Source organism: Vollenhovia emeryi, unplaced genomic scaffold, assembly GCF_000949405.1.
Source record: "Vollenhovia emeryi isolate VEMERY1.0 unplaced genomic scaffold, V.emery_V1.0 DF939127.1, whole genome shotgun sequence".
NCBI classification, from domain to species: domain Eukaryota; kingdom Metazoa; phylum Arthropoda; class Insecta; order Hymenoptera; family Formicidae; genus Vollenhovia; species Vollenhovia emeryi.
Window position 1 is genome coordinate 2,007,759 of NW_011967239.1, and position 21,826 is coordinate 2,029,584.

Here is a 21,826-nt window from a genome sequence, read left to right on the forward strand (position 1 = left end):
GTTAAGCTGTTTATAGATTGTTTAAAGTCCCATTTGAAAAGTATACAATATTTAAAACAGACAAGCAAACAATAATAAATGAGAATCACGTATCTCTGATATATAGCAGGTATGAATTATTATACTTATTAAATAGTTGTAAATATACCATCATATAATAATTCAAGAAAACGTATATTCGACGTGTATCTTGCAGCTCAAAGAATAAATCTAAAGAATAAATCGTAATTTTTCTGAATTTAATATTCAGTAAACGGATATTTATTTAATCTCAAAATACACCGCAATCAAAAGCCGATTTATTAGAAAATATTTTTAATGATTAGAAATATGTAAAGCACTTACAGTATCATGTTGAAGAACAGCAAAAAGCGGTCTTGAAACATCTCATCCATTTCCGGGATTTTTTAGTTTCAGTTAATCAATCTCAATATGTGTACCTATATGGTACAGCTAATGTTGTCCTCCAGTTGAAATTCGATTAATTCGTCCATTCGATAACGACTTACATATTAGCAAGGGAAAAACTGATTCTCCCTAGTTTATTTGTTTGCAAAGCGATCGTGCGATTGTAACTGATAGATGAAAGTATAGACGAAAGTATGAAATCCCTTTGCATTATTCATGCACTCATGTTTTTGTCACCGCGATGGTTCTGTCGCAGCACAATTAAAAGTTTGGTACGAAAGATTGCGTGCACGCAATTTTTTGTCGATAGGAGATAAGTACAGGGTAGAATCGATTTACATGAGATGGCCTTTAGCAAAAGTACAAGCGGTCTATCTTGTGTCAGGTCATAGGTCATAATCAGGTTACATTTAACTAACTATATGGTTCAAATCAGTGATTAATCTAATATCTTGCAGTAACTGATCATGAAAATTAGAAATTTTAAGTCAAATACGTTAAAAGTTTAATGTTTAGACTTGTGTAACTTCCTTTGAAATATCTTAATGAAAGGAAAAGATTAAGACTGAAATAAGAAGTATTAGTTGTTCATCTTATTCATTCGTTTCAAAGATAACGTTAATTACAGATAATTAATTCGAGTGCTGTATTATTATGATAGTCACTTCATCCAAATCATGTGATAAATTTTCGGAGCAGATTAAAGTACGCCATCGATGTTTTAACGATCTATGAAATAACGAAACAGATATGCAATTTAATACTGTCAAGCCAAAATGAAATAAGCTTTCACACTTACATTGCTAAATGTAGGTAGGGACATTTCTATCATTTTTCCCGCCGAGATTTTTGCCGGAATATTGGAAACCGCCATTATCAGGATTAAAGTTCGTGCTCTTTTGTGCGGAAGACGATGCCAATTTGTCGTGGACGTCATTGATCCAACTTTGATACTCTGTCATAATTCATTAAGTACATCTTTTGTGAATGCCCGTGAAAACGTTGCCTATTTTTCACAGCTAATATTTTCATATGTATATTAACTACCTGATCTGTCAACAATTGACCGACGTAGCAATTAGTGAAAATGGAAAAGGTGAAAGATGTAAGTATTACAGACATAGTTAACATGGCTGTAGAATCGCTACTTTCCCATTCCTGTAAAGTTAACACTATTGCAATACACAAAACTGGCGAAACACAGTAATATTTGATAATATCTCAATTTAAATTTATACACGAGAATTAGCTGAAGTTAAATCGTTATGCATTATCGAATTATTATGATAAAAACTTCACGGAAATTGTTCTGCTTCATTACCATAATAACGTAGTACCCTGTAAGACATAAAAGTATAGTACAGCCCACTATTTCCACTAACCATACATATCGCATAGTTTCCTCTACTTGTTTTAGGAAACTGTAAACAAATTATGTATTTCTTTAATGTATAGTAATATTGATACACTTTTGTTCGCGCATTATATTGTATATATATATATATATATATTAGAATATATTTAATAAAATATTAATGCAAAATAATAATTTACTATTTGTTTTATGATAATAATTATTTAGTTATTATTTCAGATTTGTAATTTTGAATATTCTGTCGTAATTTCTCTAACAGGTCTAATTTGAAGGAATTTTTCGTAGTTACAATAATAACATGCTAATTTTATTATCAATTCCGTTTCGTAATTCTATGCACTTGACAAAGTTAATAAGACATTTCATTTCCATAAAAATCTTTCCCACTTAACTTTTCTTTATAGACTCACTTTTTCACTTTTATTTGATGCTCTATGATGTCAGCCAGCAGTCTCGCGACAGGTCGATCCTCAGGCCTCGGCATATCGTTAAGGTACTGGAGCTTGCCGATTAATACACTCAGTTGTCCGCAAACGTGCATGACAAAAAATGCGGCCAATCCGGCTGCGCCACACGTTACCGAGTAGGTGATCAATCCTGAGAAGAATTGCAGAGTGAAGACGATCTCGTATGCTGGCGAAGCCTGTTCATTGAACTTGACGAAGTAGCTCGGGCATGCCAGTGCTCTCACCGTGGTGTTCATCGGCGTGAGCATACGACCCTTTGAAAGCGGCACGAGAGTGCGGTAAGACAGTCCACCGACGTACATAAAGACAGTAGAACAGATCGCGAACTTTCGGCCTATCCTCGCCTTGGACAACATCGCTTTCCGATCATCCCAATTGACCGTATCCATCCAATCTTTCCGTGCCTGCTTTAAGCAAGATTGAATCTCCCTTGCGTGGTACACGAGCATGCTGTACTTCATGCAACCCATCCAACAATTCAGAATCGGTCCAAGTAATCTCACTCTACGTTTGAAGTCGCGTTCCTTCAAGAACATCAGCAGAAGACCCGGCACAATGACGAACGCGAATAGAAAGTAGCAAATGACATTTTGTAAGCGGACCGCGATTTTTTCCACATTGGAAGCATAACGGGAAATTGGCCACGCGCCGATCATCCGCAGGATAATGCGAGTCACTTGCACCGCGTAATTGAAATCGTTTTCATATGCATTTATCTTCAACGAATCTCCCATAATTAGTTTCACTTGATGCCTTTTCTTCTATTTTTAAATTGATATTTTATACGCGATTAAAGTTTTTTGGCCGCGATTTTTACGTTCGTCTCGTTTTTCCCCGGGTATTAAGAATTTCTGTTAATTCCGTCAACAGTGTTTCCGCATTTCGGGTTTACGGTTGACAGATGGTCAGGCGGGACCAGAAGCTCGAGCATGACTGGACATATGTATGTGATAATAGGTGGTCTCTTTTTTGCGGTAAGAGCAGTGTGCCCCGCGCTTGCGTGCACAAAACGTCTGCGCATAATGACAGGATTACACGAGAGGGATAGACGAATTTTACGTGCTAAATTGTCGGATAAACGCAATGCTACAAAAGAATTTTAAGTGACGCATAGCACATGTACGACTTTGTAAAATTTAAAATTATAGGTAAGCCAGAAAAGGTAAATTCGGGTAATTTGCGGCATGTAAGCAAGTATAGCATGCAAGCAAAATATTACAATGTATTTATGTACATACATTATCTAACTATTGCTGCAACTGAGACACAAGTTTGTTTAAGTACGAGTTACAAGCGCGACTTAATAATCATACAAAAACTCACAAAATATATAAAACTTTAATATTTCAGATTGCATCTCGCATGAGTCTATAACGCGTAACGTGTGCAGGCCCAGGACATATAGTATTTTAGTAAAATATATGAAAGTTACTTATATTCTCTTTTTCAGCAAATTCTATTTATTAAAAGTACATTTATTTCTCCCTTTTTATTCTTGATACGTATTGGATAATTAATTAGCATTTATTTGTAATCAGTGGTCATACTAATAATTTTTGGACAAATTTTATGTAGTTAATGTACGCAGCATGTTCAAGTAGGCAACTGATGTCCTAACCACCTATTAATTGGATGAAGAGATATATAAATCATGCTATTCGTAAAAAGATAGGCATTGACATTGTGTTACTCACGTCTCCAAAGGTACTGAGAGATAACTCAAAGAGGTTCCCGGCGGTAAGTTTGATCGACGTATTGGACATAGCAATCATTAATATGAGGTTGAGACCCTTTCTTCCTGATAAACGATGCCAGTCGATCATGTATGATACCTCGCCGATCTCCTTGCACTGCTTACAAGATTATTTCTTTATACGAATGAATGTAACTTTGTTTACACCGTTATAAAGTTTTATTTAGAAATTCTGAATTTCATAAATTTGATTCTTCTTAGCATTACATTTCCGATATTATAAAAACATACTGTGAAAATGCACTTGTGAGGTTTGACGTGAAATTTCTATATCAAAGGTGCAGAAAAATACTTTGAATTAGGATTTTAGGACTTCACCTTCTCGCCAACGAGCTCGCCGATATAACAAAGTATAAAAATATTGAACGTAAGGGATATATATAAAACAATGTATGTTACATAACTTGTCATTTCTTTGCTCTCCCACTCCTGGAACGTAAAGATTCATATAGTCGAGATCACATTGTACTTGTAAACCGCGAGCGGCAATCTCCGATATCGTTTTACAATAGCAATGCTCTCTGCGTGGTACGTACTTTTCGTACAATATGCATACCATGATAAGATAATATCCAAGCAAACACATGCTTAGTGTACAGCCTACAATTTCCACGACAGATATTTCACGCAGTATTTTGTCCGTTAACGATATAAAACTGAAAAATAACGAAGACGTTGTAACGTAGAAAATTTTTGCAGGAAAAATATGACTTTGTTAAGTGTCTCTATTTAAGTAAAAATATATTGGAGCGCCCTACAGAGATACATGTATATACTCTCTAAGTAGTCACTAATTCACAATTAAAAATGTACCACTGAAAATCGCAGTGGCATACTTAAGGCCTTCACACATAAAATTCCGTAAGGACGTAAAACGTAAGCGTAAGAAAATCAACAGGTTGGATTTGCTACTGCTTGCGTCATTGCCTTACGTTCTCGACTGTGATTGGTCGATTTTCTTATGCTTACGTTTTACGTCCTTACGGAATTTTATGTGTGAAGGCCTTTAAATCTGCGAATCAGTGTTTTCAATGAAAATCTACTGTGATTGACTTTTAGAGAGTATATGGTATACTGATAAGTACCGACGCGACGATGTGCGTCCGAAAGACTTACTGTAAAACTCGAACGTGTTGCTGCACGATCATCTTCAATCTTTCATCTATGTTGTTGCAGAAATCTTCCCGTCCGTCCACCAAGTGTTCGATCCATTGCATCAGGACTTCCAAGCGGCCGTAAGCGTGCATCGCGAAAACAGCGGCTAAGCTACATGCACCGGTAGTAATGGAATGCACAATGAAACCCGACAGGCACTGTGTCCAGAAGAAAATCTCACTGATGGGACTGTGTCTCGCGTCAACTATCACCCTGGCGACTGGGTACATTAGTGGCCGATACGTCAAGTTTCCACCGTCCTCCGTGATCTTGCCGTTATTGAACGGTAGAGCGAGATAATAGAACGTGGCACCGCCATACATGAAGAACGCGCAGATCGTCACGAGACGCCGACCGAATTTCGCGTTCCTGATCATGATGATCCGATCATCGTAATGCTGAGTGTTCGTCCAGTCGCTCGCGATATGCTCGATACCGCTGCGAATGTCGTCCTCGCGGAAGATCAGTGATGAGTATTTAACGACGGCCATTAGGCAGAAATTCAGCGGTCCGGTAAGTTTCAAGATATTGTACGCATCGTCCATTTCAAGCACCAAGTAGATAGCAGAGGGTACGAAGAGGAAGCCGATTAGACTGGTGCAAATGACGTTGATCAGCGCATACGCGTACCTCTCTATACTTGAAATTTGGTTTGATTTCGGCCAGGCACCGAGCGGCTTTAGTATCCAACGATTCAGCTGAATGCTCAACTGCAGATCCTTCTTGAGATCACAAAGAGTTGCGACTGGATTTACTTTCTCTGTGACGTGGAGTTCATGCATGGTCGATGATTAGTGATTCGTGTAAGAGCTCGAGCGCGGAAAGTCAAATGCGGCTGCGCTATTCTGTGCGACTTTTTTTCTACCAAAGGGGGGCGATCGAGCGATCGGCAGGAAATAGAAGGTGAACTTTATAGACGCAATTCTCAATTTCCGTAAGGGGAATCAAGGTTCCCTGTCCATGTGGTACTGTACCTGCCATGAATTATGAACGGAAAGATATACGTTCTTCGCGGGGATATTTCCCGCGATTTATCTCGGAACGGAGTGCAAATCTTTCTTCTGTAAAGTATTAAATCTGATAATGTGCAATATATGATATTATATGTGAATGTGTGAATATGATTTTGCATGCGTAATATGTATGTAGAAAATTATATAATTCTTACACACGAATGTATAAAAATAGATATTACAATATGTTAAAAAAAACGCTTTTTTTAAAGAAAATATTTAGTAAATTTTACTCAATTTTTTACTAATTAAAGTCGTCTTTATTTCTTTCTTCTAGACATATATCAGATAATTAATTGGCATTTATTTTAGATTGTAATCAAGTGTTGATATTAATTTTTACATTTCGGTCAAGTTTTATGTAGTCAATGTACGCAGCATGTTCAAGTAGGCGACAGATGTTTTAACCACCTATTAGTTGAACGAACGATATAAGTTATACTGCTCAATAAATATGATAGACACTGAAATTGCGTTACTCACGTCGCCGAAAGTGCTGAGGGACAATTCGAAGAGATTTCCGGCGGTAAGTTTAACTGACGCATTGGACATAGCGATCATCAATACAAGAGCGAGACTCTTCTTTCCGGATAGACGATACCAATCGATCATGTACGATACCTCGCCGATCTTTTTGCACTGTTTACGAGATCATTCTTTTATTTTTGCGATACATAATTACACTTACATTGTTATTAGAGCTATTTTCTAAAATAAATTTTATAAATTTTATAAATTTCATTAATATTAGAATTATACTCCTGCTATTATAGAAATATGAAGAGTGTACTTTATCGTAAAGTTTGGTATTAAATTTATCCCAAGTGCAGGCAACTCAACTGTGAGAACTTTACCTTTTCGGCAACAAGTTCGCCGATGTAACAAAATATGAAAATATTGAACGTAAGAGATATAAGCAGAACAATATACGTTATATAACTTGTAGTCTCTTTACTCTCCCATTCCTGTAACGTAAAGACTCCTATAATCGAGGACCCATTTTAAATCGCACACATTGTCCTCCAATATTGCTTTGAAATAGCGATGCGTTTTGCATGGTACATACTTTTTATACGATATGCATACCGTGAGTGTATAATATCCAAGAAAACACATGTTTAACGTACATCCTACAATTTCCACGACAGATATTTCACGCAATACCTTGTCCGTTAGCGATATAAAACTGGAAGGTAACGGGTGTGTTATGGAATAAAGAAATATTTCGCAGGATAGACACGTCTTACATAAACAAGTAAAAATGAATTGAAGCGCTCTGTAAATGTATGAAAAGAAAACGCACGTCAATTCATCTGTAATGATACCATTTTCTGAGAATTTTGAAAGGTATTGACGATCCTCGTCGGAGAATGGCTTACCGCAAGATTCGAACGTGCTGCTGCACGATCATTGTCAATCTCTCATCCACGTTATCGCAGAGATCTTCCCGACCGTCCACCAAGTGTTTGATCCATTGTATTAAGACTTCCAGGCGGCCGTAGGCATGCATCGCGAACACGGCGGCCAAGCTGCATGCACCGGCAGTGATGGAGTGTGCTATGAAACCCGATATGCACTGTACCCAAAAGAAAATCTCACTGATAGGACTATACCTCGCGTCAACAATGATCCTGGCGACTGGATACACCAGCGGCCTGTACGTCAGGTTCCCATCGCCCTCCGTGACTTTGCCTTTACTGAAGGGCAAGGCGAGATAGTAAAATACGGCACCGCCGTACATGAAGAACGCGCAGATCGCCACGAGGCGTCGACCGAATTTTGCGTTCCTGACCATGATGACCCGATCGCTATAATGCCGAGTATTCATCCAGTCGCTCTCAATATGCTGGATACCACTGCGAATATCGCTCTCGCGGAAGATCAGCGAGGAGTACTTGACAACGGCCATTAGGCAAAAACTCAGCGGCCCGGAAAGTTTCAAGATGTGGTACGTGTTGTCCATTTCAAGTACCATGTACATGACAGAGGGTACGAAGAGGAAGCCGATCAGACTGGTGCACATTACGTTCACCAGCCCGTACGCGTATCTCTCCATATATGAAATCGCAGTTAATTTCGGCCAGACACCGATCGGCTGCAGTATCCAACGATTCAGCTGGACGCTCAGCTGCATGTCTTTCTCATGATTGTAAACCGTTGCGATAGGATTCGTTTTTTTCGATATGGTTTCTAGCATTATTGAAGTAGCGAGAGTTCTGTGATTACTGACAGGAATGCGTTAGATACTGACTAAGCGAAGAAAGTCGGACTCTCAGACTTGCGTCTGCGCCCCAAGGTCTGCGCTATTCTGCGCGACTTCCTTTCTAGGAAAGGGGCGATCAAGCGATCGGCAGAACACGAAGGGTAAACTTTGCAGACGCAGTTCTTGATTTCCGCGAGGGGAATTAAGGTTTCCTTATGTGGCACTGCACCTGTCTGTTCATGAATTATGAACGGAAAGATTTACATTCTTCGCGGAGTTATTTTTCGCGGCTTATCGGAACGGGTCGCGAATGTTTCTTTGTTGCGTAAAGTATTATACGATATTACATGAGGAATACAATTTTGCATTCGTATATATACATGTAGATTACATAATATTTATACGAGTATAGGAATGAAGATATTACAATATATTTGTAAATGAAAGCGAAAGAGAAAAGCTTTGTTTCATCTTACGACGTTTTCTAAATTGGATAAAAATACTTTATAATGGAGTAAAATTGTTTTCTAGTACCATTTGAACGAAAGATATTTTTATAAAGATACACTGAGAAGTATTTTGACTCGTTTCTTTGTATTGAAGAGAGCATCAGTGGTTCAATGTATGAAGTAATAAAAATGCATGTCCAGTAATACTGTCCAGATACTATCTGAGAAGACATATGTATATTCTTCAAATAGTACCAGGTAATAAATGAAACAATTGTACTTAGACTTTTTTATTCGGGGCGCATTTATTAAGATTTGTTGAATAAACGTACTTGTATAAAGTTTACTGCTGTTTCGTGAAAGATTTAATGTCATTCGATGAATACTACTATAATTCGTACTTTCTCAAGTAGTAAATGTTCGTAGCATGTTCAAATAAGCGACAGATGATTTGATAACCTATTGTTTTCAAGACAATTACGTTGTTACAATATCTAATTATTGCAGAGGTGTCTATTTCGATTATAAAACTCGTCATATTTTTATTAAAATTTCTTGCTACATGTTAATTTTTTTAAATTAAACTCTTGAGTTTCCAAGAATATTAATAGAAAATGTAAAATTGTCATTTTTTTTTAAATATGTGCATTTACTTACGTCACCGAAGCTGCCGATGGATAGTTCTATTATATTTCCAGCAGTGAGCCTGGTGGTCGCGTTGGACATACATAATATTAAGATAACGGCAAGACTCGTCTTTTTCGGAAGTCGGTGCCACTCGATCATGTACGAGCTCTCACGTACTTTCACAGTCTGTCATAAAACTTCTGCTGTAGATTATTGTCACGAAAAATGTTTTAAATTACCGGACGCTATTATATATCGTTGTTCGTAGCTCTTGCACATTGTATAATGATGTTTCGATAAATAACTGGCGTACCTGTTCCGTTAAAAGTTCGCCTATGTAACAAAATATGAATATGTTGAATGTTAATGAAATGAGGAGTATCAAATATGTTAAGCCGCTGACAGGTTGCTGAAAATCCCATTCCTACGATATGCAAAATGTATGATTGCCAAACAAATAACGTCAGAATGGAACGATAATTCTTTGGTATATATTTGTAACGGTATAAAACCTACGAATTTATTATATTAAATAGATATGTACCACCATCAAATGATATCCGAGAAAACATATATTCAAAGTACACCCCACAACTTCGATCAGAGATATCTCGTGCAACAATTCCTCGGTTAACGAAATGAAGCTAAAAAAATGCGTAGAATAAGAGGTAGTATTTTTTTTATAAGATTCATATTTTACGGCGTAATATCTTTTTATCTACTTTAAAGTCAATTAGCGAATATATTTCTTGAATTTTTGACATAGCAACTTTGGATAAATGACGATGCAATGTTGTAACATGTTCGAAGTCATACTTACTTCAAGATGCGCACATGTAATTGTATTATCATCGCCAGTCTCTCGTCCGCGGTATCGTTGACGCCTTCTCGGCCGTCAACTAGATGATCTAGCCAGGACATGAGCACCTGCAGCTGTCCGCAAGCATGCATCACGAGAAGGGCTGCCAAGCCGCACGCCGCCACCGTGATGTTGTGGGCGACAAAGCCGCCACACATCTGAATGACATAAATGATCTCGTTGATGGGACTACGACGGGAATCGAGGATCGCGCTGGGCACTGGAAACGGCAGCCTACGATAGGTGAGGTTGCCGTCTTCTTCGACAATTTTCGCGCGACTAAGTGGTATCGCTATGAAGTACAACAAGACGCCGCCATACATGAAGAAACCGCAGGCGATCACCAGCCGACGGCCGAAGTTTGCGTTCTCCAGCATGATTCTCCTTTCCTCCGTATATTTTACATTCCTCCAGTCATTCTCGATGTAATCAACGCATCTGCGTATGTCGTCCTCGCGCAGAAGCAAGGCACAATACTTCATAACGGCCATCAAGAAGAAGGACAGAGCGCTACCGAGCTTTAATTGGTTGTAGAAGTCCTTGATCTCCAGGACGATGAAAGTGCTGCTGGGGATTAGGAGGAAAGCCAGCAGCATGTAGCAGATTACGTTCAGCACTCTGTACCACAGCGTTACGATCCCGGAATGTTTCAGCGGCCACGTGCCGATCACCCCCATGATCCAGGCATTCATCTGCAAACTGGCTCGAAGATCATCTTTGTAATTCTGATTATATGGCTCAGGATCGTTGCGGGTATCAGGATAATGGGGCAGTTTCTCCATTATCGCAGTACGGACGATTGATACGTACTGACAGTCGCGAAGCTTCGAGCTTGTTCTCGACGTGATTTGCGCTTGCGCCACTTTGTAGTCTCCGTAGAAGAAAAAGGGATTTTACGTGGGAATTTTCTAAGCGAGCAGCGGAAAACTTTGCGCAATTATCTGAAAAGGGTACGTGGTGCTTCGAGAATCGTTTCCTGAAAGGTGCGTCTTATAATAGATGTCAGGTCGGCAGACCTCTAAGAGGGAGACGACGTAAAGTTATATTTGGACTGGATTCCGTTTTAAAAAATCGTGAAGAAGGAAGAAACGTTAAGTTGCGTAAGTTGACGAATGTGCGGTTCAGTCTTTGCGGTGTGTCTGACGGGAAGAGAAATATATTTGTCATGGAAAAAGAACTGTACTTTGAAGTAGTTCGCGATACGGACTGTGAACAATGGCGTTAAAATATTATTCTCCGTACAATTTTATATTTATATGTAAGGTATATATTTCATGAATAATTTCTTTTATCAATAATTGAAGCTTGAATTATATTTTTTATAAGTGTAAAAATGTCAGAGTTTCTGATAACAGTCTCTGACATTTGGGATGGTAAAAATCTCTGAAGATTAAAGACGGAATTTCTGCATGAATGCTATTTAAAGTTTCGAAATTTACAAACACTTGTACTGCATAAGGTAATAAGTTTTCTCCTATATAATATAACATTTATGCGGTCATAGAGTGACTGTCCGCAACAAGTTTAAATACGCCATCGCGGTTCTAATAACCTGGAAATTGAATAAAATTTATTTGCACAATGTATATATAACATGTTATATATGTGTATGTTATAAACGTATATATAAATTTGTATGCATTTTTATAAAGGAATTCATTATCCAAATAATAATACTAAATTAATACAATATTGTATTAATGAGAAATAATTCTTAAAAGTTACTTTTTTAATTAAATATATAATTTTTCTCATGGAAGCTTTTCTTGATTTTCATCATTGTACTGTGCCTGAAATAGACAAAATTGCTTACGGCGCCAAAGCTGCTGAATGAAAGATCGATTACTTTACCCGCCGTGAGCCTCGTAGGATATCTAGCCATGGCAATTACTAAGACAAGACAACGAGCTTCTTTACTAGGTAAGCAATACCAATCGATCGTGCAGCAAGTTGTGTTTACTTTACTCCCCTGTCATGTAAAGTGCAACAAGTGCATGTACATTAGCATTTTACTATCACAATTCAACAATTTCCTTCATATACATTATTTAAATTACTATCTATTCTACAGTATTTTATTTCTACGTACCTTTCTGAACATTTTTGTTATCTGTGTATCTTACCTGACTACTTAAAACTTCCCCAATGTAACATAATATGAAAATGTTGAAAGTGAAAGATACGAGCATTATGGCATATGTCGCAGAGGATAGTGCATCGTTTCGTTCCCATCCCTAAAATGTTTTATTTTATTTGAATAAAATCTGCACGCAGATTGCATGAAAATGTTAATAAATGCAGTTCGTCACTGTTGTATGCGTACCGTTATCACGTAATACCCCAAGAGACACAGTATTAAAGTACTTCCAATAATTTCAATAAAACACATTTCTCCTACAACTTCTTGTATCTGATGTAAAAATCTAAAATTTGAAATCATTTGTTATTGTAATGTCCAGTACTGTATATTAAAACATCTCAAATTAACATATTTTTACTGATAAAATTTTTAATCGTGTAAGACTAATCCAAAGAGTAAATTTATTCAGAGTTTTTTCAAATTTAATCCTCAATAAGTAGACACTTAATCGAAAGCACCACAAGCGAAATGAATATTTCAATGTAAAATTTTTATGTATCAAGACAAATTGTAAACTTTGCAAAAAGAACTTCTCGATGGGGATTAGGATTAACGGGAAATGCGTAACAGTTTCAGCTACTTACTTACGTATCCTCACGTGATGTACGACAATCGCCGCCAGCCTTCCAGCAACGGCGCGATCTTTCGACAATTGATCTTCGTTCGCCAAGTTCTCCAACCAAGCAGCCAACAACTTGAGTTGTCCGCAAGCGTGCATGGTGAACAATGCGGTGATCCCGCAGACGCTGGTTGTTACGGTATATATGAGAATGCCGCTCACCAAATGCATCGAAAACACGATCTCGTAAGCAGGACTCCGCTGCGGATCGAAAAAGATAAAGTAGTTGCCCTGCACCAGCGGTCTGATAGTCACATTTCCGATTACGATCTTGCCGCGGACTATTGGCTGAATCAGACGGTAAGTGAAACCACAGACGAATAGGAATAATGTGGTGCAAATAAGGATGAAACGCCCGGCTCTGGCGTTGTCCAACATGATTCTGCGATCGTTCGCGTCCTGTACATTTCGCCAGTCCTCTTGCAAGTGTCTCATACATTCCTTGATACGATCCTCCCGTAACATCAGCGCGCAGTACGTGGCAGATACCATACTGTAGAAGCAAAGTGCGCCAGTCATCCTGAGTCGGCTCTTGAACGTGTCCATGATTAGAAACATATGCAGCATCCACGGTATCAGATTGAAGCATAACAGGAAGCAGCATACGATTCTAAGGAATCCCCTTAGAAATCTCGTTTGTTTCCGGGACTTCTCCAGGTTCGGCCATACACCAATCAGTCCCAGGATCAGTTTGTGCACCTGCACGGTGTATCTAATGTCGTTCTCATAATTGGAATTCCGTAAATCCGTGCGTTCAATCATGGCATGCGTATGGACGAGCCGGGGGAAAACCCGATTTTCCCTTTCACTTGTTTGCGAAGCGGTCGCACGATCGCAACTGACAGATAAAAGTACGACGAAACCTGTCAGTTTGCATTATGCACGCTCTCGCGTCTGCGTGAATCACCTCTGTCACAGCGGCGTTTCTGTCGCAGCACAGTTCAAAGTTCGGTACAAAGGGTTGCGTGCGCGCAATTTTTTGCCGATGCGAGATAATTACAGAATAGGATCGATTTACACGAGACGGCCTTTAGTAAAAGTACGAGCGACTACCTTGTGTTAGGTCATTGTTCATCGTGAGTTATATTGAACAGTAATACGCGAATTGTTAATTGAGTTAATAGTGAGTTTCTTGCGGTAACTATTAAAAAATTTAATCTCAAGTAAAATGCCAAGAAGTTGCTGTTTAGCTTTCCCTGATTGTTTAGGAAACATTTTAATATTCATGAAAAGGAAAGGGAAAGATGAAGATTAAAATAAATTGGTTGCTTATCTCATTCATTCAGCCCAATGATATGCAGTCAAATAGTATTAATTACAGATTAATAATCTACTATATTGTTGATCATTATTTTACAATTATGTGAATTTTCGAAGCAGATTAAAGTATGCCATCGATGTTTTAACGATCTATGAAATAACGAAACAGATTAATAATTCGCAACTGGTCATGAAAATTAGACAAGCTTTTATACTTACGTTGCTGAATGTAGGTAGGGACATTTCTACAATCCTTCCTGCCGAGATTTTCTCCGGAATATTGGAAACTACCATTATCAGGACTAAAGTGCGGGCCCTTTTGTATTGAAAGTGATGCCAATTCATCGTGGACGTCGTTATCCCAACTTTGATGCTCTGTTATAATTAATTAAGTGTACATTTTGTGATTTACGTTCATAAAGACGTTGATGCCTAATTTTCATAGCAAGTAGATAATGTCAACGCTTGCTACCTGATCTGTCAACCGTTGACCAACGTAGCAATTAGTAAAAATAGAAAAGGTGAAAGATGTAAGCATTACAGACATAGTTAACATAGCTGTTGAATTACTATTCTCCCATTCCTACAAGATTAACACAATTGCAAGACACAAAATAATTTGCGATAAATATCGTCACAGCTCTAATTTCTATGCGAGAATTAACTATCAAATTATTACGTGTGAACAAACGCTGTGCGGAAATTGTTCGCCGTTATTACCATAATAATGTAGTATCCCGAAAGACACAAGAGCATAGCAGAGCCCATTATCTCCACTAACCATACATATCGCATAGTTTTCTCTACTTGTTTCAGGAAACTGTAAACGAGCGATTTCTATTCAGTAATTGTAATATTTATGCAGTTTTGGACTTACAGCATTATATTGTATTAGAGTATGTCTAATGAAATGTCAAATAAAATAATAATCATAACAATTATGACAACTATATACTACGATACACTAATTAAACAAGTTTTTTGCAACATGAACAAATATTCATTTTTTGTTAATTTGTATAAGCTAATTATGATCATTTTTGGATTTCCAAACTCTGGTTTTCCCTTTTTTAATTCTTACTTGCTTCTTCCATTCTTACAAATAAGTGGCCTTTGCATTCTTTTTAATTAGTATAGTACACATATTTTTACTTTCATGGAAGAGAAGAGTGGCTTCAAATTACTTTCAATGCTTTATGTTAATATATGCGGACTTTATCCTGTCTTTCTTTGTACTCCTATATTAAATTAAATTATTTTTTCATCTCAGAGTTGAGAATTAAAATATAAAAAGTATGACCAGTGAGACCATAGGATACGTAAGAATCTTGATTTTCAAATTGAAATACATACATGACACGTTAATACAAAATAAAAATGTAACGTGTTATAAACTTTTCATTGCCATATTTTATATTCTTTTTAGTTTTATTTTTCGATATTCTGTTATATTTTTTCCCAAAGGCATATGAATAAATTAATCAATTCCATTTCGTAATCATTACTTAATAAAACTACTAAGACGTTATATTTATATAAAAATCTTCTCCTTATTGCTTATTCTTATAAACTCACTTTTTCACTTTTATCTGATGCTCCACGATATCAGCCAGCAATATCGCGATTTCACGATCATTGGGCATATCATTGAGCCGTTGCAGCTTGCCGATTAAAACGCCCAGTTGTCCGCAAACGTGCATGATGAAAAACGCGGCTAATCCGGCTGCGCCGACCCTTACCGAATACGTGATTAATCCTGCGAAGAACTGCAGAGTGAAGACGATTTCGTATGCGGGCGAGACCTCTCCATCGAACTTGATGAAGTAGCTCGGACAGGCCAACGCTCTCACCGTGATGTTCATCGGCGTGAGCATACGACCCTTTGAGAGCGGCACGAGAGTGCGGTAAGACAATCCACCGACGTACATAAAGACAGCGGAATAAATCGCAAACTTCCGGCCTAATTTTGCTTTGGACAGCATCACTTTCCGATCGTCCCAATCGCCCACATCACTCCAATCCTGCCACGCTTGATTCAGACAAGATTGGATCTCTCTCGCGTGGTACAGGAGCAAGCTGTACTTCAAGCAACCCATCCAACAATTTAGGATCGGCGCGAGCAATCTGACTCTACGTTTGAACTCATGTTCCTTCAGGAATACCCGCAGGAGACCCGGCACGATGATGAACGCGAATAGAAAGTAGCAAATGATGTTTTTTAAGCGGGTCGCGATTCTTTCCACAATGGAAGCGTAATTGGGAATCGGCCACGCGCCGATCATCCGTAGGATAACGCGAGTCACTTGCACGGCGTAATTGAAATCGCTTTCGTGTCTGCTCGTCTTCGATGAGCCTTCCATCAGCTCTATTAAATGTTTCTTTCTTCTTTTATTAGTTCAAATTTAATACGCGGTTGAATTCTGTGTCACGAATTGGATTGTATCGTTCTTTTCTGGGCGCTGAGAAATTCCGTTAGTTCCGTCAATAGCGTTTCCACATTTCGGGTTTACTGCTGACAGATGGTCAGACGAGGCCAGATACTCAAGCATGACTGGGCGGATGTATATGGTGATGGGTGGTCTCGTTTTTTTTTTGCGGTAAGTATAGAGTGCCTAGCGCGCTTGCGTGCGTAAAACGTCTGCGCATGATGGAGTTACACAAAAGAGGTTGATGAATTTTACGTGTCAAATTGACGGACAAATACAATGTTGGCGGGCAAGGGAAAGAATCGCCGTGCGGCGCGTGGCATTATGCGATATTGTAAAGTTTAAATTTACGAACCAGAAAGGGATCGAGTGCAATTCGTGCCGCACGTTGTTTCTGCTGCGTTAGCGGAATGGCATGTAAGTAAAATGTCAGCACATTCATTACTCTCACAGTTAAAAAACCCGTTGCAGAGATACGAAAATTTGTTTAATTCTAAGTTACACGTGTGACAAATAATGGCGCGAGTGTAAAAGTGTATGAAAATTATTTGCTCTGCTTTCAACATAGGCGTATAATGATAAAAGAATTCAGACGTTGTCATGCTTGCGTTTAGTTACCGTACTAATGGTGCCTATACATATATATATATTTAATTAAAATCCGTACAAATTTTAATGTTCCGGATTTTCTACAGATGAAAATTATCTCCTTCGTCTAACGAATCGCAGCTTTAAATGCTGATTGTACGCAATATATTCAGATACGCGACCGATGTTCGCACAATCTTAAAAATACATAATTGCATGTTCAATGACGATTCATCATTTCGAGCGACTACAAGATCATTGTCTTGAACGAGGTGGAAATATGTGAAGCTCACTCATGGCGCCAAGACTATTGAGTGATAGATCTATCAATTTTCCCGCGGTAATTTTAATAAGAATACTAGACATCGCGATTATCAGAACGAGATCGCGAGCAGTCTTGTACGGAATTCGATACCAGTCGAGAGTACAGAAAGTAATGTACACCTTTATGCTCCACAATACAATAATGTGATAAGTAAATAATTCTTACCATTCAAGTAACAATTTAATCGATCAATACCTGATCCGTGAGAAGTTCGCCGATGAAGCACAGTATGAAGATATTAAAGATGAATGTTGGAAGAAGTATAGTGTACGTTAGCATGGACATCACATTGTTATTTTTCCACTCCTGTAAAAACGAACATCAAAAATATCTTGTGTTAATTAGCTCCTTTTAATACGTATTCGTAATTGTTTAAACTTATCAATTATTTCGCGTACCATTATTATATAATATCCAAGAAGACACGCGATGAACGTGCAACCGACTAACTCCACCAAACATATGTATTGCAAAATGTCTTCTATCTTGTTTAAAAAGCTAAACGACGTTAATAACCCGATCCTCGAGTTGCCCAACATAATCCTGCGGTCTTCTGTCAGACTCGTCTTGCTCCAGTCTGCCTCGATATGCTTGATGCAATCCTTGATTCGGTCGCTTCGAAAAATCAACATCGTGTGCTTTAGCATCGCCATCAGGCGGTTGCACATGGGACCGATCATCATGATGCGACGACGCGCATTCGACTCCTTGAGGAACATCTTTAGTATGCACGGCACAAAGATGAAGTAGAGCAGGACCTGGAATTCTAAGCATCTTCGTCTGGACGATTCTGACAGTGGACGAGTTGCCGGACAACGGCCACACACCGATCAAATTTAGGATGCCACGCGTAACGTGCAAGGTGCGTCTGATGTCGCGATGGAGGATATTCACGTGCATGAGGCTCCACTTGAGCTTGACATCGCTGACGAAGAACTAATCGGATGTACCGTCCTGAAGCGGAAAACGCGAATGGCGGTGCGCTTGCGTCTGCGATGACAACGGAAGAGGTGAGGGATTGATGGCAGATACAGCGATTGTTATCTGCAATCTTCTTTTCCTCTTGTAAATCACGGGGAAAGTTGCGAAAGTTGTTGGGGATGTTCGTGTTCGAGGAAGGGAGCACCGCGACGGGAAGTCTAGCGACTTTAAAAAGCATGAGAAAATAACGAGAAAAAAAATAGCGAGCTCGACAGAGGAAAACCGCACATGCCGTATCGATCTTTTGATAGCACGCCGATCACTTTGTGTTCAATGAAGTATTTTGCTGCGAAAGAGAAGCAAGAGATACGTGAAACAAACAAGGAATATAAATGGTTGTGGCAATATGAAAATTCATGCTAATGCCAATTTCTTTTCCTAGTTTTAGTAACGAGTTGTATAATAGAACAACCAGCTCTAAAATGGACAAATAAAGGTAAAGATTTTGTGGTAGCTTGTATAAAGCTTTCACTCATGTTCAAGTGTTTTCTGCGTAAACAAGAAATCAGAGATAAAACTCGTACGTATACAATATGATATAATGCATCGTTTTTACAAGAGAAATTTATTTGAATTGAGGAAATTTATATTTTGCAAAACATCTTCTGTTTTCCAGGGTAAAAGTTAAGAGAACTTTTGCGTTACATATAATTTTTTATTCTTATATTAATATTCCTACTGAATGACGCTACATCGCCATGTTAACGAGAAAATAGCAGCCAGATATTTCTGTACAATCGAATTATTATTCCATCATTCTCCGAATAAAATTAAGATACGTCACAGCTGTCTTAACGACCTAAAATATAATATACACTTTTGTTAATTATTCTTTATCAGTAAACCCGTTACTTACATCACCGAAAGTTCTGATGGAAAGGTCGAAGAACTTCCCGGCTTTAAGTTTTGTTGGGATAAGCGACATGGCTATGACTAATATCATTGCTCGTGCTTTCGCATTCGGAAGACGGTACCAGGCGAACGTACATACTGTTAACGCTAATTTTTCTCCCTGGTTTCATCATCAAGTTATTTGCAAGTGTAAAATCAACATCGGTAAGAAAAATACCTGATATATTTTTGGTCCTGCTACTTAAACGCGTTACAAGTATGTCACCAATAATAAATTTATGATACGATACCTCTACAGAAAGTTGTTCGCCGATAAAGCAAAAGATATAAATGTTAAACCCAATCGATGTAAGTAGAATAAGATAGGAGCACATTGATACAACATTTTGATCTTCCCACTCCTATAAGATGGACAATTCTATTTATCAAGTCCGCGTATATGTGAAAAGGCATTTCAAAGGTAATAAACTATCATTGATTTAAACGTAAGATTAAACATAAAATTGTGCGAGCTGTTATTACTGCGTAATTATTTAGGCGCACCGTGATAACATCGTGTCCTAGAAGACACACAATTATCGTGCATCCCATTACTTCTAGCAAGCTCGTCTGCTCCAAAGTACTCTGCACCAATCGTAAGAAACTATAAAGGGACGCGCACAAATTCTCGTTAGAAAATCTTTACCTGTCGTATTAAAAGAAGAATTTTATGATAAAGCAAAAAAGACACAGAGCACATGTCACGACGTGACGTATCAACTTCATACAAAATTCAATCGATTTCGCAGATGCTCATCTTGGTATAAATCATATTATATAAATGATAAGAATAAACATAGAAATATATGAGTGATACGAGCAAGACTTACTTCCACATCTTGATCTGATGTTCGACGGTCAAGGTCAGCTTCCTGTCCAGCTTTTTCTCTTCCGTTTCGTTTACCAGATTGTCTATTAGTGCCATCAATATTTCCAGCTGTCCGCATATATGCATAACGAAGAGAGCGGCGAGGCTGCAAATGGCTACCGTGATGGTGTACTTAATGAATCCGGAGAAGAACTGTATAAAAAATATGATTTCGTACGCGGGACTGATCTGCCCGTTAAACACAACAAAATAACTCGGGCACGCCAAGTGTCTGATCGTGATATTCTGATCGGTTACGGACTTCCCCTTGCTTAACGGCACGATCGTGCGAAAATACAAGCCGGAGGTATACATGAATATGCCGCACAGAATGAGCAAACGTCTCGCAGTCCTGGCCTTGTCGATCATGGAATTACGAGCGCTCACGCTCGTGACATTTCGCCAATCGTCCTTGACTTGCATCAGACAATGTCTCACTTGGTTCTTGCTGAGCACCAGGCAGCTGTACTTGAGAACCGCCACTATCGTGAACATTATGGACGATATAAGCTTCAATCTAACGCGGGCTCGTTTTTCTACAAACACTGTGTACAGGATTGTCGGGATTAGCTCGCAACAGAGGAGAAAATAACAGCCCAGTATCAGCGAGAACCTCTTGAGATTTGCGAGAAACGAGGTCTCTGCCTCTGGCCAAATGCCCAATAGACGACAAAAGACGCGATTTAGTTGTACAGTGTATTTTATGTCGTTTTCGTAATTTTCATTTGGATACATCTCTAATGTGATTATCGTATACTTTTACGAGCACCACTTCGTGACGTTATGGCTGTGTTATATGAGACGTCGTATGACGCGCACAACAACGATCAGATGCGTGCTTTTTCATCACTGACCGCGGCGAGCTGCCTTCCACTCGGAAGATAACTCGGTACGCAAATGCGCTTGCGTTCCGAACAATTGATCAGTCATGTCAAACGAATAAGTAATGACGTTCGGAATTCTTGAGTAAGTTCGAAATAGATGAAGTTTGAAAGAGTGAAATGATCACAAATCTAGAAGGGATTGCTTCCCATGAAATGTATTTTTACCCGTCAACCTTCCTTAACGTAGCAACCAGGAAAAAGTTATAGTATCTGACTTCGTTTCTTCCTGTTTCGTAGACTTATTGTCTCAGTCATAATATTATATATTTGACAAGAAAAATTTCTTCTACGTTATGCTACATTATTAGGATAATGAATTGATAAACAGTATGTACGACACATATTAATATTGTATCTCAAAATATGATTTTACTGATGCACATATATATGTAGCTTTAAAATCTCGATAATTAAAATCCAACTTACGAATTGTATTTAAATTACATTACTGCTTTGTATTTTGATGCATATTAAGATACGCAGCTGTTTTTACACTCTAAAACATATTCCTATTCACTTAATATTTCAATCCGCG

General features: G+C 38.4%; 7 protein-coding genes across 10 annotated transcripts; all 7 read right to left on the reverse strand.

Annotated features, from left to right (window-relative positions):
- Positions 1-1,004: 1,004 nt before the first annotated feature.
- LOC105568827 (odorant receptor 4-like) lies at positions 1,005-3,168 on the reverse strand. The gene is made up of 5 exons (XM_012024805.1): positions 2,194-3,168; positions 1,730-1,829; positions 1,456-1,566; positions 1,208-1,363; positions 1,005-1,137 (listed from the first exon to the last, which is right to left on the reverse strand). The coding sequence occupies exons 1-5, from the start codon at positions 2,982-2,984 to the stop codon at positions 1,084-1,086; spliced, it is 1,212 nt and encodes a 403-aa protein (XP_011880195.1). The 5' UTR covers positions 2,985-3,168; the 3' UTR covers positions 1,005-1,083.
- A 589-nt stretch (positions 3,169-3,757) lies between these two features.
- LOC105568828 (odorant receptor 63a-like) lies at positions 3,758-6,068 on the reverse strand. Of its 2 annotated transcripts, XM_012024807.1 has the most exons (5): positions 5,120-6,068; positions 4,560-4,659; positions 4,322-4,432; positions 3,945-4,100; positions 3,758-3,871 (listed from the first exon to the last, which is right to left on the reverse strand). In XM_012024807.1, the coding sequence occupies exons 1-5, from the start codon at positions 5,938-5,940 to the stop codon at positions 3,818-3,820; spliced, it is 1,242 nt and encodes a 413-aa protein (XP_011880197.1). In that variant the 5' UTR covers positions 5,941-6,068; the 3' UTR covers positions 3,758-3,817. The 2 variants fall into 2 exon arrangements, with proteins under 2 accessions (XP_011880197.1, XP_011880196.1); XM_012024806.1 differs by having other exon boundaries at positions 3,788-3,871; positions 4,322-4,659.
- Positions 6,069-6,434: 366 nt separating this feature from the next.
- LOC105568829 (odorant receptor 63a-like) lies at positions 6,435-8,580 on the reverse strand. Its single transcript, XM_012024808.1, has 5 exons — positions 7,551-8,580; positions 7,258-7,357; positions 7,026-7,136; positions 6,655-6,810; positions 6,435-6,582 (listed from the first exon to the last, which is right to left on the reverse strand). Exons 1-5 carry the CDS (start codon positions 8,366-8,368, stop codon positions 6,529-6,531), a joined length of 1,239 nt encoding a protein of 412 aa, XP_011880198.1. The 5' UTR covers positions 8,369-8,580; the 3' UTR covers positions 6,435-6,528.
- Positions 8,581-8,586: 6 nt separating this feature from the next.
- On the reverse strand, positions 8,587-11,145 carry LOC105568831 (odorant receptor 63a-like). Its single transcript, XM_012024809.1, has 5 exons — positions 10,271-11,145; positions 9,995-10,094; positions 9,764-9,874; positions 9,481-9,636; positions 8,587-9,282 (listed from the first exon to the last, which is right to left on the reverse strand). Exons 1-5 carry the CDS (start codon positions 11,089-11,091, stop codon positions 9,229-9,231), a joined length of 1,242 nt encoding a protein of 413 aa, XP_011880199.1. The 5' UTR covers positions 11,092-11,145; the 3' UTR covers positions 8,587-9,228.
- Positions 11,146-11,679: 534 nt separating this feature from the next.
- Positions 11,680-14,202, reverse strand: LOC105568832. The gene is made up of 5 exons (XM_012024810.1): positions 13,034-14,202; positions 12,633-12,732; positions 12,433-12,543; positions 12,123-12,278; positions 11,680-11,861 (listed from the first exon to the last, which is right to left on the reverse strand). The coding sequence occupies exons 1-5, from the start codon at positions 13,828-13,830 to the stop codon at positions 11,808-11,810; spliced, it is 1,218 nt and encodes a 405-aa protein (XP_011880200.1). The 5' UTR covers positions 13,831-14,202; the 3' UTR covers positions 11,680-11,807.
- An 89-nt stretch (positions 14,203-14,291) lies between these two features.
- Positions 14,292-16,973, reverse strand: LOC105568833 (odorant receptor Or2-like). 3 transcript variants are annotated; one of them, XM_012024813.1, is made up of 5 exons: positions 15,904-16,973; positions 15,049-15,148; positions 14,801-14,911; positions 14,548-14,703; positions 14,292-14,478 (listed from the first exon to the last, which is right to left on the reverse strand). In XM_012024813.1, exons 1-5 carry the CDS (start codon positions 16,686-16,688, stop codon positions 14,428-14,430), a joined length of 1,203 nt encoding a protein of 400 aa, XP_011880203.1. In that variant the 5' UTR covers positions 16,689-16,973; the 3' UTR covers positions 14,292-14,427. The 3 variants fall into 3 exon arrangements, with proteins under 3 accessions (XP_011880203.1, XP_011880201.1, XP_011880204.1); XM_012024811.1 differs by having other exon boundaries at positions 14,399-14,703; XM_012024814.1 differs by lacking the exon at positions 14,801-14,911 and having other exon boundaries at positions 14,399-14,703.
- A 2,207-nt stretch (positions 16,974-19,180) lies between these two features.
- LOC105568834 lies at positions 19,181-21,256 on the reverse strand. The gene is made up of 5 exons (XM_012024815.1): positions 20,370-21,256; positions 20,044-20,143; positions 19,791-19,901; positions 19,505-19,660; positions 19,181-19,447 (listed from the first exon to the last, which is right to left on the reverse strand). Exons 1-5 carry the CDS (start codon positions 21,140-21,142, stop codon positions 19,394-19,396), a joined length of 1,194 nt encoding a protein of 397 aa, XP_011880205.1. The 5' UTR covers positions 21,143-21,256; the 3' UTR covers positions 19,181-19,393.
- Positions 21,257-21,826: the final 570 nt, after the last annotated feature.

Coding starts and splice junctions, on each gene's coding strand:
- LOC105568832 (XM_012024810.1), bottom strand. CDS start 13,830: ATGATTGAACGCACGGATTTACGGAATTCCAATTATGAGAACGACATT. Junction 12,544..12,632: donor TGGGGTATTACGTGATAACG/GTACGCATACAA, acceptor AAAACATTTTAG/GGATGGGAACGAAACGATGC. Junction 12,279..12,432: donor GGGAAGTTTTAAGTAGTCAG/GTAAGATACACA, acceptor TTTACATGACAG/GGGAGTAAAGTAAACACAAC.
- LOC105568831 (XM_012024809.1), bottom strand. CDS start 11,091: ATGGAGAAACTGCCCCATTATCCTGATACCCGCAACGATCCTGAGCCA. Junction 10,095..10,270: donor TTACATGTGCGCATCTTGAA/GTAAGTATGACT, acceptor GCATTTTTTTAG/CTTCATTTCGTTAACCGAGG. Junction 9,637..9,763: donor GCGAACTTTTAACGGAACAG/GTACGCCAGTTA, acceptor GTTTTATGACAG/ACTGTGAAAGTACGTGAGAG.
- LOC105568828 (XM_012024806.1), bottom strand. CDS start 5,940: ATGCATGAACTCCACGTCACAGAGAAAGTAAATCCAGTCGCAACTCTT. Junction 4,660..5,119: donor CAACACGTTCGAGTTTTACA/GTAAGTCTTTCG, acceptor GTTATTTTTCAG/TTTTATATCGTTAACGGACA. Junction 4,101..4,321: donor GCGAGCTCGTTGGCGAGAAG/GTGAAGTCCTAA, acceptor TCTTGTAAGCAG/TGCAAGGAGATCGGCGAGGT.
- LOC105568833 (XM_012024811.1), bottom strand. CDS start 16,688: ATGGAAGGCTCATCGAAGACGAGCAGACACGAAAGCGATTTCAATTAC. Junction 15,149..15,903: donor CATCAGATAAAAGTGAAAAA/GTGAGTTTATAA, acceptor GCTCGTTTACAG/TTTCCTGAAACAAGTAGAGA. Junction 14,704..14,800: donor GTCAACGGTTGACAGATCAG/GTAGCAAGCGTT, acceptor TAATTATAACAG/AGCATCAAAGTTGGGATAAC.
- LOC105568827 (XM_012024805.1), bottom strand. CDS start 2,984: ATGGGAGATTCGTTGAAGATAAATGCATATGAAAACGATTTCAATTAC. Junction 1,567..1,729: donor CAGGGTACTACGTTATTATG/GTAATGAAGCAG, acceptor TTAACTTTACAG/GAATGGGAAAGTAGCGATTC. Junction 1,364..1,455: donor GTCAATTGTTGACAGATCAG/GTAGTTAATATA, acceptor GAATTATGACAG/AGTATCAAAGTTGGATCAAT.
- LOC105568834 (XM_012024815.1), bottom strand. CDS start 21,142: ATGTATCCAAATGAAAATTACGAAAACGACATAAAATACACTGTACAA. Junction 20,144..20,369: donor CATCAGATCAAGATGTGGAA/GTAAGTCTTGCT, acceptor GTCCCTTTATAG/TTTCTTACGATTGGTGCAGA. Junction 19,902..20,043: donor TAGGACACGATGTTATCACG/GTGCGCCTAAAT, acceptor TCCATCTTATAG/GAGTGGGAAGATCAAAATGT.
- LOC105568829 (XM_012024808.1), bottom strand. CDS start 8,368: ATGCTAGAAACCATATCGAAAAAAACGAATCCTATCGCAACGGTTTAC. Junction 7,358..7,550: donor CAGCACGTTCGAATCTTGCG/GTAAGCCATTCT, acceptor GTTACCTTCCAG/TTTTATATCGCTAACGGACA. Junction 7,137..7,257: donor TTGGATATTATACACTCACG/GTATGCATATCG, acceptor TTTACGTTACAG/GAATGGGAGAGTAAAGAGAC.